The sequence below is a fragment of the Pseudophryne corroboree genome, chromosome 3 (assembly GCF_028390025.1).
Source record: "Pseudophryne corroboree isolate aPseCor3 chromosome 3, aPseCor3.hap2, whole genome shotgun sequence".
Classification (NCBI taxonomy): Eukaryota; Metazoa; Chordata; class Amphibia; order Anura; family Myobatrachidae; genus Pseudophryne; species Pseudophryne corroboree.
Window position 1 is genome coordinate 120,085,416 of NC_086446.1, and position 17,952 is coordinate 120,103,367.

Consider the following 17,952-nt stretch of genomic DNA (forward strand, 5'->3'; position numbering starts at 1 on the left):
AATCCATATCTCCCAACTTGACCCATTCCAGGAGAGACCAAATGCTCTCTACCTGGACTTCCCTCATTCCCTCAAAATTTAGGATTGCAATCACTTGCACTAAAATACCATTCTTATCAATTAAATAGTTCAACACAGGCGATGCCAATCATATATTAGTCCAGGAGCAGAGCATTGGGCCCCTCCAAGGCTTAATCCAGCCCTGTGGGTCACCACTTTTGAATGGATCATTGTTGCAGTTGCTGATACTGTAGCCAGTGTCGTAACTACTGTGGGTGCAGGGGGTGCAGCTGGTCTGGGGCCCAGGCTGTTTCCAGGGCCCGCAGCTCCTCCTGCACCCAGTAATGGGCTGCCTCCAAAGCCCACTGCTCCCCCTTCGCCCCCCATATGCCAGACAGTTTGGGTATCGCTAATAGCACCCCCACCACCCCATGGCTGCTGCAGGATGTAGCAGCTTCCCCCACCCCACACTACAGCAAATACTGGGACTGTGGGACAAACTGGCCGGCTCTCCGCAGCAGAGCAGTGATGTGCCACGATTCGTGGTTGTTTTTTGGGGCAGGGACTATTGCCATGAAGTGCCCTCCCCATCAGAGACCTGGGCTCACTGCTGCACTGAAGTAGCATCTATCTTACTTGTCCCCCCTCCGTTCTTCTCTCCCCCTAAACCTCTCTCTCTTGCTTTTCTGTCTCTCCCTGACACTGTCTCTATCTCCCTCACTCTCTTCCTGATACTGTCTCTCTCTTTCCGACACTCTCTCTCCCTGACTCCGTCTCTCTCTTCCACTCTCTCTCCCTGACACTGTCTCTTTCTCTCTCCCCCTGACACTCTCTGACACTGTGTCTCTCTTAAAGAGACTCTCTCCCTCACTCTCTTCTTGACACTGTCTCTCTCTGCCTCTATCATTGACACACTCTCTCCCCGACAATGTTTCTCTCCCTTTCTCCTCCTGACACTGACTCTCCCTAACTTTCTCTCTCCCTGACACTGTCTTTCCCTCTCTCTCCGAAACAGTCTCTCCCCCTGACACTGTCTTTCCCTCTCTCTCCGAAACAGTCTCTCCCCCTGACACTGTCTTTCCCTCTCTCTCCGAAACAGTCTCTCCCCCTGACACTGTCTCTCTATCACTCCCTCCTGACACTGTCTCTCTCTTCCCCCGACACACTCTCTCCCTCTCTCTCTCTCTCTCTCTCTCTCTCTCTCTCTTAAACTGTCCCCCTCTCTATCTCTCCCTGACTCTCTCTCTGTTTCCCCCTGACACTGTCTCTCTCTCGCCCTTCCTCCTTGAAACTGTATCTCTCTCTCTCCCTGAAAATGTCTCCCCCTCTCTCCCCCTGACATTCTCATGAGCCCAGGAGCAGAGTATTGGGCCCCTCCAAGGCTTAATCCGGTCCTGTGGGTCACCATTTTTGGACGGATCATTGTTGCAGTTGCTGATACTGTACCCAGATTGGGTACTGCTGATAGCATGCCCCAGCCCCCCACGGTTGCTGCAGGATGTAGCAGCTTCCCACACCCCACACTGCAGCAAATACTGGGACTGTGGAACAGACTGGTAGGCTACCCGTGTCCGCAGCAGAGCAGTGATGTGCTTACGGGGCGGGGAGTAATGCAGTGAAGTGCCCACCCCCATCAGAGACCTTGGTTCACTGCTGCACTGAGGTAGTATCTCCCTTGCTTGTTCCCCCTCCCTCTCTATCTCCCCCTGAACCTCTCTCTCTCTCTTGCATCTCTCTCTCTCTTTGTATCTCTCCCTGACACTGTCTCTCCCTCTCCAACACTCTCTCTCCCTGACACTGTCTCTCTCACTCTCTTTCCCTGACACTGTATCTCTCTTTCCCCCTGACACTGTATCCCTCTCAATAACACTCTCACACTTGCTTCTTGACACTGTCACTCTCTCTCTGCCTCTATCCTTGACACTCTCCTTCCCTGGCAATGTCTCGCTCCCTTTCTCCCCCCTGACACTGTCTCTCTCCCTAACTATCTCTGTCTCTTCCTGACACTGTGTCACCCTCTCGTTCTCTCTGATACTGTCTCTCTCTCTCTCCCCCTGACACTGTCTCTCTATCTCTCTTCCTGACACTTTCTTTCTCTACCTGACACTGTCACTCCCTCTCTTCCCCCTGACACACTCCCTCTCTCTCTCTCTCTCTCTCCCTTAAACTGCCCATCTCTCTCTCTCTCTTTTCCCCTGACACTGTCTTTTGCTCTCTCTCTTGCCCTCCCTCATTGACACTGTCTCCCTCTCTTTCCCTGAAAATGTCTCCCCCTCACTCCCCCTGACACTCTCTCCTTTACACTGTCTCTCTCCCTCTTTTTCCCTGACACTGTCTCTACCTGATGCTCTCTCTCTGACACTATATCTCCCTCTCTCTTTGACGCTGTCTCTTCCTCTATCTCTCTTCCCCTGACATTGTCTCTCACTCTCCTTGAAAGTCTTTCTCTTCCTGACGCTGTCTATCTTTCTCTGATGCTGTCTCTCTCTCTCTGTGACACTCTCTCCCTGACACTGTCTCTCTTTCTCTCTGACACCCCTCTCTCCCTCTCCCTTACACCCTCTCTCTCTCCATCTGTTTCTCCCTCTTTCTCTCCCTGACACTCTTTCACTCCCGATCACTCCAGTCCCGATCTCTTTCTGACACCCTCCCTCTCTGATACCCCCTCTCTCTCTCCCTGATGCCATCTCTCTCTATCCCCTCTCATTCCTTTCTCTCTCTTTCTCCCTGACACCCTCTCTCTTGCTACTCTTTCTCTCATTGCCTCTTTTTACAAGAATACCCTCTCTCTCTCTCTCTCTTTCTCGCTCCTCTCTCACTTTCTTTATCTCCCTGACATCTTCTTCATCTCTATCTCGTGCGCTCTCTCTCTCGCTCTCTCTCCTACTTCTGTAAGTTACATTATAGTGACAACGGCGGGGGGCACTTTCAAGATTTTGCTGCCCCTGACTGTAGCTGTATGAATCACAGCCATTGATAGCTGTATGTACCACTTGCCACCACACACAACGGGAGCTTTAGCCGTGATCAGCCGGTGTTTCTATGCATGGCTAAGCTGCCAAGTTCAAATACTGTTTGAATATATAGAAGACCCATTTGTGGTTAGTACTCAATGGCAGGGGGGTGATCTCTGCATTATAGGGCTCACTCTGCTGTGTGAATGGTGGTTTGAACCAGTTCTCATATGTTGAAATTAGTGACCGGGCTGGTGCTTTCCATGTTAGCGAATGGATTTAAGGAATCATCTTTTGCCCAAGCTGTCCTTAATGCATTGCTCTCTCCCTTGAGAGTTTTGTCAGATTATCTCAACCATTGTTCAGTATCATACTGTTGGGGCGATGTACTAAGCCTTGGAGAGAAATAAAGTGGAAAGAGATCAAGTACCAGCCAATCCGCTCCTAACTGCACAGTTACAGGCTGTGTTTGAAATATGTTAGGACTGGATGGAACTTTATCTTTCTCCACCTTATCTTTCTCTGACATCCTAAGTGGATGCTGGGACTCCGTAAGGACCATGGGGAATAGCGGCTCCGCAGGAGACTGGGCACAACTAAAGAAAGCTTTAGGACTACCTGGTGTGCACTGGCTCCTCCCTCTATGACCCTCCTCCAGACCTCAGTTAGAATTTTGTGCCCGGCTGAGCTGGATGAACACTAGGGGCTCTCCTGAGCTCCTAGAAAAAGAAAGTTTATTTTAGGTTTTTTATTTTCAGTGAGATCTGCTGGCAACAGACTCACTGCTACGAGGGACTAAGGGGAGAGAAGCGAACCTACCTGCTTGCAGCTAGCTTGGGCTTCTAAGGCTATTGGACACCATTAGCTCCAGAGGGATCGAACACAGGGCCCGACCTCAATCGTCCGTTCCCGGAGCCGCGCCGCCGTCCCCCTTACAGAGCCAGAAGCAAGAAGAGGTCCTGAAAATCGTCGGCAGAAGACTTCGGTCTTCAAACAAGGTAGCGCACAGCACTGCAGCTGTGCGCCATTGCTTCCCATGCACACCTCACACTCCGGTCACTGATGGGTGCAGGGCGCTGGGGGGGGGGGGGGGCGCCCTGGGCTGCAATATAAAGTACCTTGGCTGGCAAATAACACATAATATAGTCATAGAGACTATATATGTGTAAAATACCCCTGCCAGATATACATTGAAAAAAGCGGGAGAAGTCCGCCGAAAAAGGGGCGGGGCTATCTCCCTCAGCACACTGGCGCCATTTTCCCTCACATCTCCGCTGGAAGGATCGCTCCCAGGCTCTCCCCTGCAGTTTCCAGACTACATAGGGTAAAAAAGAGAGGGGGGGCACTAAATTTAGGCGCAATATTGTGTATACAAGCAGCTATTGGGAAAATCACTCAGTTATAGTGTAATCCCTGTGTTATATAGCGCTGTTGGTGTGTGCTGGCATACTCTCTCTCTGTCTCCCCAAAGGGCTTTGTGGGGTCCTGTCCTCAGTCAGAGCATTCCCTGTGTGTGTGCGGTGTGTGGGTACGGCTGTGTCGACATGTTTGATGAGGAGGCTTATGTGGAGGCGGAGGAAGTGCCGATAAATGTGATGTCACCCCCTGCGGGCCCGGCACCTGAGTGGATGGACTTGTGGAAGGAATTACGTGAAAGTGTCAACTCCTTACATAAAAGGTTTGACGACATAGCAGATGTGGGACAGCCGGCTTCTCAGCTTGTGCCTGCCCAGCTGTCTCAAAAGCCATCAGGGGCTCTAAAACGCCCGCTACCTCAGATGGTGGACACAGATGTCGACACGGATACTGAATCCAGTGTTGACGACGATGAGACGAATGTACATTCCAATAGGGCCACACGTTACATGACTGAGGCAATGAAAAATGTGTTGCACATTTCTGATATTACCCCAGGAACCACAAAAAAGGGTATTATGTTTGGGGAGAAAAAACTACCAGTGGTTTTTCCCCCATCTGAGGAATTAAATGAGGTGTGTGAAGAAGCGTGGGCTTCCCCCGATAAGAAACTGGTAATTTCTAAAAGGTTACTAATGGCGTACCCTTTCCCGCCAGAGGATAGGTCACGTTGGGAAACATCCCCTAGGGTGGATAAAGCGCTCACACGTCTGTCAAAGAAGGTGGCACTACCGTCTCCGGACACGGCCGCCCTAAAGGAGCCTGCTGATAGGAAGCAGGAGGCTATCCTGAAGTCTGTATATACACACTCAGGTATTATACTGAGACCAGCTATTGCTTCAGCATGGATGTGCAGTGCTGCAGCTGCGTGGTCAGATTCCCTGTCGGAAAATATTGATACCCTAGACAGGGACACTATATTGCTAACCATAGAGCATATAAAAGACGCAGTCTTATACATGAGAGATGCACAGAGGGATATTTGCCGGCTGGCATCTAAAATAAGTGCAATGTCCATTTCTGCCAGGAGAGGATTATGGACTCGGCAGTGGACGGGTGATGCAGATTCTAAAAGGCACATGGAAGTTTTGCCTTAGAAGGGTGAGGAGTTGTTCGGGGATGGTCTCTCTGACCTAGTTTCCACAGCAACAGCTGGGAAGTCAGCATTTTTACCCCATGTTCCCTCACAGCCAAAGAAAGCACCGTATTATCAGGTACAGTCCTTGCATCACTGCACACGAGTCCTGGGAAAAATGGTAGCTTCCTACGAAGCAATTCCATTCGGCAGGTTCCATGCAATTACTTTTCAGTGGGACCTGTTGGACAAGTGGTCCGGATCGCATCTTCAGATGCATCGGCTGATAACCCTGTCTCCAAGGACCAGGGTGTCTCTGCTGTGGTGGCTGCAAAGTGCTCATCTTCAAGAGGGCCGCAGATTCGGCATACAGGACTGGGTCCTGGTGACCACGGATGCCAGCCTTCGAGGCTGGGGGGCAGTCACACAGGGAAGAAACTTCCAAGGACTATGGTCAAGCCAGGAGACTTCCCTACACATAAATATTCTGGAACTGAGGGCCATTTACAATGCCCTAAGTCAGGCAAAACCCCTGCTTCAAAACCAGCCGGTACTGATCCAGTCAGACAACATCACGGCACTCGCCCATGTAAACCGACAGGGCGGCACAAGAAGCAGGACGGCGATGGCAGAAGCCACAAGGATTCTCCGATGGGCGGAAAATCACGTGTTAGCACTGTCAGCAGTGTTCATTCCGGGAGTGGACAACTGGGAAGCAGACTTCCTCAGCAGGCACGACCTCCACCCGGGAGAGTGGGGACTTCATCCAGAAGTCTTCCAACTGATTGTAAACCGTTGGGAAAGGCCACAGGTGGACATGATGGCGTCCCGCCTAAACAAAAAGCTAGAAAAATATTGCGCCAGGTCAAGAGACCCTCAGGCGATAGCTGTGGACGCTCTAGTGACACCGTGGGTGTGCCGGTCGGTTTATGTGTTCCCTCCTCTTCCTCTCATACCCAAGGTACTGAGGATAATAAGGAGAAGAGGAGTAAGAACTATACTTATTGTTACGGATTGGCCAAGAAGAGCTTGGTACCCGGAACTTCAAGAAATGATCTCAGAGGACCCATGGCCTCTGCCGCTTAGACAGGACCTGCTGCAGCAGGGGCCCTGTCTGTTCCAAGACTTACCGCGGCTGCGTTTGACGGCATGGCGGTTGAACACCGGATCCTGAAGGAAAAGGGCATTCCGGAGGAAGTCATTCCTACGCTGATTAAAGCTAGGAAAGAAGTGACCGCAAACCATTATCACCGCATTTGGCGAAAATATGTTGCGTGGTGTGAGGCCATGAAGGTCCCAACGGAGGAATTTCAGCTGGGCCGTTTTCTGCACTTCCTACAGTCGGGGGTGACTATGGGCCTTAAATTGGGTTCCATTAAGGTCCAGATTTCGGCTCTATCGATTTTCTTCCAGAGAGAACTGGCTTCGCTACCTGAAGTTCAGACTTTTGTTAAGGGAGTGCTGCATATTCAGCCCCCTTTTGTGCCTCCAGTGGCACCTTGGGATCCTAAAGTCACATTGGTTTGAGCCACTTAAAACCGTGGAATTAAAATATCTCACGTGGAAAGTGGTCATGCTGTTGGCCTTGGCTTCGGCCAGGCATGTGTCAGAATTGGCGGCTTTGTCATGTAAAAGCCCTTATCTGATTTTCCATATGGATAGGGCAGAATTGAGGACTCGTCCCCAGTTTCTCCCTAAGGTGGTATCAGCCTTTCATTTGAACCAACCTATTGTGGTGCCTGCGGCTACAAAAGACTTGGAGGCTTCCAAGTTGTTGGACGTAGTCAGGGCCCTGAAAATGTATGTTTCCAGGACAGCTAGTGTCAGGAAAACTGACTCGTTGTTTCTCCTGTATGCATCCAACAAGCTGGGTGCTCCTGCTTCAAAGCAGACTATTGCTCGCTGGATCTGTAGTACGATTCAGCTTGCACATTCTGCGGCTGGACTGCCGCATCCTAAATCAGTGAAAGCCCATTCCACAAGGAAGGTGGGCTCTTCTTGGGCAGCTGCCCGAGGGGTCTCGGCTTTACAACTTTGCCGAGCAGCTACTTGGTCGGGGTCTAACACATTTGCTAAATTCTACAAGTTTGACACCCTGGCTGAGGAGGACCTAGAGTTTGCCCATTCGGTGCTGCAGAGTCATCCGCACTCTCCCGCCCGTTTGGGAGCTTTGGTATAATCCCCATGGTCCTTACGGAGTCCCAGCATCCACTTAGGACGTCAGAGAAAATAAGATTTTACTCACCGGTAAATCTATTTCTCATAGTCCGTAGTGGATGCTGGGCGCCCATCCCAAGTGCGGATTGTCTGCAATACTTGTATATAGTTATTGTTTAACTAAAGGGTTATTGTTGAGCCATCTGTTGAGAGGCTCAGTTATTATTCATACTGTTAACTGGGTATAGTATCACGAGTTATACGGTGTGATTGGTGTGGCTGGTATGAGTCTTACCCGGGATTCAAAATCCTTCCTTATTGTGTCAGCTCTTCCGGGCACAGTATCCTTACTGAGGTCTGGAGGAGGGTCATAGAGGGAGGAGCCAGTGCACACCAGGTAGTCCTAAAGCTTTCTTTAGTTGTGCCCAGTCTCCTGCGGAGCCGCTATTCCCCATGGTCCTTACGGAGTCCCAGCATCCACTACGGACTACGAGAAATAGATTTACCGGTGAGTAAAATCTTATTTTTTCCAAGGCTTAGTACATCTGCCCCACTGAATGATCCTTGTTCAAACCTATCATTGAGTTGGCAGGTTCAGGGTTTAAAGTGGTCCTAGAGAGGGTGTAGAACTAATTTCCCCCACCACCTACCCACCCTCCCATTAGACGGAGCTAGGGACAGTGGTATGGTTTTTGGCAACCCCCTGCAAACTATAAATTTGTGACCTACCTCCTATTCTTTATAAAGGGACAGTGGTCTCACAAGAAAGGGCCGTGGTCACACAGTTGTAATACCAATTAAAATTATGCCACACAGTAGCACAATCTTATTCACATTAAACTGCACGTAGTGCCCCTAACTTATATTACACCACATAGTAGTGCTCCTTATTCATGTAACGTCACTCAGTAGTGCCCCTTATTCAAGTAGCATCACTCAGTAGTGCCCTATAGTTATGCCACACAGTAATGCCCCTCATACACAATGCCCTAAGTAATGTCCCTTACACATAATGCCCACTGTAGTGCTACTTATACACATAATGTACACAGAAATGCCACTTATACACCTAATGCCCACGAAAGTGCCCCATATACACAAAATGCCCAGAGCAGTAGTGCTCCACATGAACATCTCTGCCTGTCACTCTAGCAGCTCACTGCCCACATCCCTCCAGCAGCTCCATGCCCTTGTCCCTCCAGCAGCTTCCCCACCTCTCTGTGTCCCTCCAGCTCCCTCTCATCTTGTCTTTAGCGTGCACAGAGCCTGCTCTTCTTTGTCGCTCTTCTTCACTTCAGCGACAATGTTGGCATGACATCACATACACTGTGCTGGAAAAAGAAGTCACCGGGGCCTGAATATGGGATGAACACCATCCGACAGACAGCTTGTCTGAGTACCAGGAGGGGCAGGCTGCAGGTGGTGGAGGACCGTGGAGCTGCCAGGCCCTGAGGAGGGAGGAGGTGGCTGCACATCATCAGTGACACTAGCACCGTCTGCATCATCAATTGACATGGGTGGTGGGTCTTTTGGAAATACTGTGTAGGCCCGTGATGGAGGTTTAACTAGTTCCATCTACCATTGCGGCTTATGGAACTCTGTTCCGCCCCATTCCCCCACTTTAAACCCTGAGCGGGATGGCATAATTATGGTGCAGTATATGGCCAGTGTAGTTAATATGCAGATCTTCTCTGGTGTTAGTCTAATGTGCAGAGCTTTTTCTGGCTCCAATTCTAATCTGAAATACCTTATCTGTTGCAAAGTATAATATACATAGACTAAAGCTGGCCATACATGTTAAGATTATATTTCCTACCATCCACCTAGTTGGCTGGGTGGAACAACATTCTTGTAATGTAGATGCAAATGACAAGTGACCATTTGTTCTGAAACACAGGCAATGGATGAAAAAGAATGTTCAGACAATTTGGCTAAATCCATTTGATTTAACCAATTTGAATGATTATTTTAGTTTGTTTTCCAGTGTTTGGGATCAAATGGTCAATTGTCATTTGCTCCCATCCATTACCATATTTTCATTCCAACCAGCCAACTAGTTGGATGATTGGAGAGATAATCTTTATGTATATGATCACCTTTATGAAAACCAATAACAACTCTAATAGTGCTGGACTCTAAAGCTGCACAGGTCAATATAAAGAAGTCACCAACATACACGCACAGCTTACATGAAACAGATATGATCATACGTGCATTATGGATTGTCCCAGCATATGAATGTCCTAATGTTGATGCACTTGAAGTTTTTCAAGCCCCTTTCACATCTCCAATGCTGGAACCCACCCGGGAATTGGAAACGGGTCCTTCCTGGGTGGCACCCGGCATTGGACCCAAAGGTCTGGCTTTCCGACCTGGCAATATGCCGGGTCGGGTTGCCATAGTGGCAGGGGGTGGAGCCGGTATCGGGGCGGAGGCGGCGCTGGGAGATTGCTCATCTCCGTGTCGCCTCTCCCTATGTAGTGAACGGGTCCCGGGTCGAATCGACCCAGCAACCCGTTCACACTGTCACTGAACCGATATTTAACCCTGGAATAACCATTCTTATAACCCGGGTTGAATAACCAGTTCAGGCGACCCGGGAATTCTCCATGGCCCCCTTCACATCACACAGTGACCCATGTCGATCCGGCAATATACCAGGTCGATACCGGGTTATTTGTGCAATTTGAATGAGGTATAGGGGACATAAAGTTTTTTTTTTTAAATACCTGTCCAGGGATACTGGCACATACAGATGTAGCCATACTGATCCAGCATGCCCCACGTCAAGGCACGTGTGCACCTTAGTTTGCTGAGCTGCGCCTTAATACAGCGACCATGAATTCCTATGGGCGCATGTACTTAGAGGCATGCACACATCCTAGTCTAGGGGTGGGCAACATGCGGCCCGCAGGCCGGATGCGGCCCGCGGACCGATCCTGCCTGGCCCACTGTGCCCCACCAGAGTGCAATGACAAGAGGCCCTACAGGCCGCTTGTCATTGCACTACTCTCAGACGCGGCACCGCTGAGGAAATCCCGGTCACGTCACAGGGTCAGCTGACCGGGATTTCCTCTATCATGCGCTGGGCGGCGCTGCGCGTCACGGGGGGCGGCGATGGGCGGGCACTGCAGTGAGGACTCGGAGCAGAAGCGGCCAGTGGGGAGCACTGCGGAGGCCAGTGGGGAGAAGAAACGGCGGCCAGCGGGGAGAAGAAGCGGCGGCCAGCGGGGAGAAGAAGCGGCGGCAGCAGCAGCAGCGCGGACCATCAGACAGCGGGGATCGTCTGCCACTGACAAATAGGTAAACCCCCTGACCTGGATAAAGCTAAAACTGCCATATAAGTTCAGGGGAGGGGAGTTAAAAACGGTTATATGGGTTTAGGGGGGGGGGGGGGGGGGGGGAGGGTAAGGACTGCTATATAGGGCTAGGGGAGGGTGGGGAAAGGGGGGTAGGGACTGTCTGCCGTAATGTGTAAAAACGGGGGCGCTGTCTGCCGTAATGTGTAAAAACGGGGGCGCTGTCTGCCGTAATGTGTAAAAACGGGGGTGCTGTCTGCCGTAATGTGTAAAAACGGGGGCACTGTCTGCCGTAATGTATAAAAACGGGGACGCTGTCTGCCGTAATGTATAAAAACGGGGGCGCTGTCTGCCGTAATGTGTAAAAAGGGGATGCTGTCTGCCGTAATGTGTAAAAACGGGGGCGCTGTCTGCCGTAATGTGTAAAAACGAGGGTGCTGTCTGCCGTAATGTGTAAAAACGGGGGCGCTGTCTGCCGTAATGTATAAAAACGGGGAAGCTGTCTGCCGTAATGTATAAAAACGGGGGCGCTGTCTGCCGTAATTATAAAATTGGGGGTGCTGTCTGTCATAATCTGTAAAAAGGGGACGCTGTCTGTCGTAATGTGTAAAAAGGGGGACGCTGTCTGCCGTAATGTGTAAAAAGGGCACGGTGTCTGCCGTAATGTGTAAAAAGGGCACGCTGTCTGCCGTAATGTGTAAAAAGGGATCTCTTTTTGAGTATTTTGTGTGTGGCCCTCGAATATTCGCTGGAAGTGTTAAGCGGCCCCCCAGCTGAAATAATTGCCCACCCCTGTCCTAGTCGCAGGCACACTTATCCACTTACTCTCTCTTCAGGATCTGATAAATCTCCCCCATAGTCATTTATTCTGTTGGTTTTATGTGCAAGGTTAACTGAAGATATTCCATTCCTATTAAAGTTGCTTATGATTGACTTGTATATTACTGTGTACTTTGCAGTTGATCATTTCAGGATTTCTGGCTGTTGCGGCTCAAGCTGTACCCTCTTTCAAGCTGGTGAGTACAGGCTATCACTATAGGGGCAGATGTATTAAGTCTGGAGAAGTGATAAAGCAGCGATAAGTGCAAGGTGATAATGCACCAGCCAATCAGCTCCAATATGTAAATTAACAGTTAGGAGCTGATTGGCTGGTGCGTTATCACCTTCCACTTATCACTGCTTTATCACTTCTCCAGGCTTAATACATCTGCCCCTATGTGTGCCTTTTGACAATGGTGCATTGAATGCAGTTACAACATTAATGTAAGTGTATCTATTTGCCTTTTCTCTGACGTCCTAGTGGATGCTGGGAACTCCGTAAGGACCATGGGGAATAGACGGCTCCGCAGGAGACTGGGCACATCTAAAGAAAGATTTAGGACTATCTGGTGTGCACTGGCTCCTCCCCCTATGACCCTCCTCCAAGCCTCAGTTAGATTTCTGTGCCCGGCTGAGCTGGATGCACACTAGGGGCTCTCCTGAGCTCCTAGAAAGAAAGCATATGTTAGGTTTTTTATTTTCAGTGAGACCTGCTGGCAACAGGCTCACTGCATCGAGGGACTAAGGGGAGAAGAAGCGAACCTACCTAAGTGGTGGTAGCTTGGGCTTCTTAGGCTACTGGACACCATTAGCTCCAGAGGTATCGCACACAGGACCCGACCTCGTCGTCCGTTCCCGGAGCTGCGCCGCCGTCCCCCTTACAGCGCCAGAAGCAAGAAGGTGGTCCGGAAAATCGGCGGCTGAAGACTTCTGTCTTCTCCAAGGTAGCGCACAGCACTGCAGCTGTGCGCCATTGCTCCTCATGCACACCACACACTGCGGTCACTGATGGGTGCAGGGCGCTGGGGGGGGGCGCCCTGAGCAGCAATATTAACACCTTGGCTGGCAAAATGAACACCATATATAGCCTCAGGGGCTATATAGGTGTATATTAACCCCTGCCAGAAACGATAAAATAGCGGGAGAAAGCCCGCCGAAAAAGGGGCGGAGCCATCTCTCTCAGCACACTGGCGCCATTTTTCCCTCACAGCTCCGCTGGAAGGAAGCTCCCTGGCTCTCCCCTGCAGTCCTGCACTACAGAAAGGGTAAAAAGGAGAGGGGGGGCACAATTTAGGCGCAGTATATACACTGCTCAAAAAAATAAAGGGAACACTAAAATAACACATCCTACATCTGAATGAATGAAATATTCTTATTAAATACTTTGTTCTTTACATAGTTGAATGTGCTGGCAACAAAATTACACAAAAATTATCAATGGAAATCAAATGTATTAACCCATGGAGGTCTGGATTTGGAGTCACCCTCAAAATTAAAGTGGAAAAACACACTACAGGCTGATCCAACTTTGATGTAATGTCCTTAAAACAAGTCAAAATGAGGCTCAGTAGTGTGTGTGGCCTCCATGTGCCTGTATGACCTCCCTACAACCCACACAAGTGGCTCAGGTAGTGCAGCTCATCCAGGATGGCACACCAATGCGAGCTGTGGCAAGAAGGTTTGCTGTGTCTGTCATCGTAGTGTCCAGAGCATGGAGGCGCTACCAGGAGACAGGCCAGTACATCAGGAGACGTGGAGGAGGCCGTAGGAGGGCAACAACCCAGCAGCAGGACTGCTACCTCCGCCTTTGTGCAAGGAGGAACAGGAGGAGCACTGCCAGAGCCCTGCAAAATGACCTCCAGCAAGCCACAAATGTGCATGTGTCTACTCAAACGATCAGAAACAGACTCCATGAGGGTGGTATGAGGGCCCGACGCCCACAGGTGGGGGTTGTGCTTACAGCCCAACACCGTGCAGGACGTTTGGCATTTGCCAGAGAACACCAAGATGGGCAAATTCGCCACTGGCGCCCTGTGCTCTTCACAGATGAAAGCAGGTTCTCACTGAGCACATGTGACAGACGTGACAGAGTCTGGAGATGCCAAGGAGAATGTTCTGCTGCCTGCAACATCCTCCAGCATGACTGGTTTGGCAGTGGGTCAGTAATGGTGTGGGTGGCATTTCTTTGGGGGGCCGCACAGCCCTCCATGTGCTCGCCAGAGGTAGCCTGACTGCCATTAGGTACCGAGATGAGATCCTCAGACCCCTTGTGAGACCATATGCTGGTGCGGTTGGCCCTGGGTTCTTCCTAATGCAAGACAATGCTAGACCTCATGTGGCTGGAATGTGTCAGCAGTTCCTGCAAGATGAAGGCATTGATGCTATGGACTGGCCCGCCCGTTCCCCAGACCTGAATCCATTTGAGCACATCTGGGACATCATGTCTCGCTCCATCCACCAATGCCACGTTGCACCACAGACTGTCCAGGAGTTGGCAGATGCTTTAGTCCAGGTCTGGGAGGAGATCCCTCAGGAGACCATCCGCCACCTCATCAGGAGCATGCCCAGGCGTTGTAGGGAGGTCATACAGGCATGAGGAGGCCACACACACTACTGAGCCTCATTTTGACTTGTTTTAAGGACATTACATCAAAGTTGGATCAGCCTGTAGTGTGTTTTTCCACTTTAATTTTGAGGGTGACTCCAAATCCAGACCTCCATTGGTTAATAAATTTGATTTCCATTGATAATTTTTGTGTGATTGTGTTGTCAGCACATTCAACTATGTAAAGAACAAAGTATTTAATAAGAATATTTCATTCATTCAGATGTAGGATGTGTTATTTTAGTGTTCCCTTTATTTTTTTGAGCAGTGTATATTATATAGGCAGCTATAAGGGAAAACACTCTGTATAGGTGATATCCCTGTGTTATATAGCGCCCTGGTGTGTGCTGGCATACTCTCCCTCTGTCTCCCCAAAGGGCTTTGTGGGGTCCTGTCCTCTGTAAGAGCATTCCCTGTGTGTCTGCTGGGTGTCGGTACTGCTGTGTCGACATGTATGATGAGGATAATGATGTGGAGGCGGAGCAAATGCCTGTGAATGTGATGTCACCCCCTGTGGGGTCGACACCAGTGTGGATGGACTTATGGAAGGAATTACGTGACAGTGTCAGCTCCTTACATAAAAGGTTTGACGACATAGGACAGCCGGCTACTCAGCTTGTGCCTGTCCAAGCGTCTCAAATGTCATCAGGGGCTATAAAACGCCCGCTACCTCAGATGACAGATACAGATGTCGACACGGATACCGACTCCAGTGTCGACGATGATGAGACGAGTGTACCCTCCAATAGATCCACCCGTTACATGATTGAGGCAATGAAAAATGTTTTACACATTTCTGATGATACCCCTGGTACCACAAAAAAGGGTATTATGTTTGGTGAGAAGAAACTACCAGTAGTTTTTCCTGCATCTGACGAATTAAATGAGGTGTGTGAGGAAGCGTGGACTTCCCCAGATAAGAAATTGATCATTTCTAAACGGTTAATGGCTGCGTACCCTTTCCCGCCAGAGGATAGGTCACGCTGGGAAACACCCCCTAGGGTAGATAAAGCGCTGACACGCTTATCAAAGAAGGTGGCACTACCGTCTCCGGACACGGCCGCCCTAAAAGAACCTGCTGATAGAAAGCAGGAAAGTACCCTAAAAGCTATATACACACACACTGGCATTATATTGAGACCCGCTATTGCATCAGCTTGGATGTGCAGTGCTGCTGCTGCGTGGTCAGACTCCCTGTCGGAAAACATTGATACCATGGATAGGGACAATATTTTGCTAACGATTGACCATATAAAAGACGCGGTCTTATACATGCGTGATGCACAGAGGGATATCTGCCGGCTGGCATCAAAAATAAGCGCTATGTCCATTGCCGCCAGACGGGGGTTATGGACTAGGCAATGGTCAGGTGATGCCGACTCCAAGCGGCACATGGAAGTTTTACCCTATAAAGGGGTGGAACTTTTTGGGGAAGGTCTTTCAGACCTCGTTTCCACAGCTACTGCTGGGAAATCGACTTTTTTTTGCCACAGGCTACCCCACAGCAAAAGAAAGCACCGTATTATCAGGTACAGTCCTTTCAGCCCCAGAAAAATAAGAGGGCTAGAGGCTCATCCTTTCTGCCGAGGGGCAGAGGAAGGGGGAAAAAGCTGCAGCACACAGCTAGTTCCCAGGAGCAGAAGTCCTCCCCTGCGTCCGGTAAGTCCACAGCATGACGCTGGGGCTGCTCAGGCGGAACCGGGAACGGTGGGGGCACGTCTCAGGTTTTTCAGCACACAGTGGGCTCTCTCACAAGTGGATCCCTGGGTCCTTCAAGTAGTATCTCAGGGGTACAGGCTGGAATTCGAGACGTCTCCCCCCCGCCGTTTCCTAAAATCTGCCTTGCCGGCAACTCCCTCTGCCAGGGAGGCAGTGTTGGTGGCTATTCAAAAACTATATTCACAGAAAGTGATTGTCAAGGTACCCCTCCTTCAGCAAGGAAAGGGTTACTACTCCACAATGTTTGTGGTACCGAAACCGAACGGTTCGGTGAGACCCATCTTAAATTTAAAAGACTTGAACACTGACAATGCTAAATTCCCTTGTCGTATAAACAACCCTTTATGAAGCTAAGAACACTGTACGCTGTTTACTTAAGAAGTACCGTAATGGTACGCTAGTTGCGTAACGATCGCTCAGCCGTAGGCGAGACGCTCAAGCGTCATGTTCGCTCACGGCCCAGCGATCACAGGACACGTTATTGGCTATGACTAGAGTAATGATTCGCTATGGCGTAGCGGACGCTCGAGACCACGAGGAGATCACCAGCGGCGCAGACGCTCACAACGCTATACCTTTATGTCTAAACCTTATACCAATGAAATACACGGAATACCTTAATGTGAATACAGGGTGTAAGTGCAACCTTGTGTAACCTGACTAACTACAAAGCTGCTTGAGCGTCACCGACGCTCAAGTGAACACTTAACACTATAGGAAATACACAGATACTGGTTTAGGGTCCAAAGCCTATTAACTGTATTATATCTAGTATACTTGTAAAAAGGGGATAACAGTACAAATGATACACTACAATATAACAAAGACTTCCTAACCAAAATACAATACTATCTAATACAATACAATACTAGTCTAGGGGAGATACGAGAGAAAGAGAAGGGAAAGAGAGAGAGAGAGAGAGAGATGAGAGAAATTGGCTCACAGAAAGACAATGATTACGGAGAGAAACTTACGCACAAGGGTAAACGATCGCATGCGCCTGGACATCCAGCACCCGATTTTCAGCAATGAGAACCGTTGAAGAGTGAGAGCTGGATGTGGTCGGCTTGCCTATTTATGCCCCACACACAATGCAATCTCATAGTCCCTACAATCCCATTGTCCATTGGATGAAGGAATTCGACCCTGTATCACAACAAAAGGTCATAGGTTGATTCATACAGGTGGGCTGTGACGATTTCAAACAGCTCAGGTGGGTGGGGAACTAGGTTTCCCGCCGCATACCTGAGTATGAGTAAATAGTAGAAATGGACATAAACTTCTTATGTCCATAACTATTCGCACGAGCGATTAATACGCTCCAAACCAACACCGGAATATTGCTAATTAAATACTCTTCCGATGGGTACCAAACACTGCTGTATGAGTCTTGTTAGACCCTTCGTACGATACAAAGAGGGATTACTTTAAACAGGGACCTTCTATATTAACCAAACTTTCAGAAACTATCAAAGGGATCATGATCTATAAACTACATTAATTGTGAAAATATGTAACGAATGAGTCGCACGCTACGACTACATAAACTCTACCGTAAATACGCATACCGCGCCTGCGAGTGCACGCTATTGCGGGTATGCGCCTTCACGGGAGAGCGTACGCATGCGCAGCACGGACCAGTGTGCGGTGCAAATATGGCAACGTGCATAGAGACATTTTTCTGACTTTGACAGTCCACCCTTTGGCAGTCAATAATAACTGCCACAAAACATTTAAGGAGAAAAAATGCAAGTCAGGGGTTAATTGATTTCCATGGTTGGGTAAGGGAGGAGAGAGGAGAAGGTGTGAAGAGGGTATGACCTAGTGAGATAGCAGAAGCATGTGTGTATGAATCCATGTTTGGGGGGTCATGTATCATCGTGCCGTACGTGTTGTACATCAAGCTTC

The 17,952-nt window shown here is 49.5% G+C and overlaps 1 protein-coding gene across 1 annotated transcript in view; it reads left to right on the forward strand.

The window, feature by feature from the left end:
• The window catches only part of LOC135057526 (uncharacterized), a 197,328-nt gene that overhangs the window by 124,098 nt on the left and 55,278 nt on the right, over nucleotides 1–17,952 (forward strand). Inside the window, exon 4 of the mRNA XM_063963380.1 lies at nucleotides 11,861–11,917. Coding sequence (XP_063819450.1) covers nucleotides 11,861–11,917 — 57 coding nt within the window. The remainder of the gene's footprint in view (nucleotides 1–11,860; nucleotides 11,918–17,952) is intronic.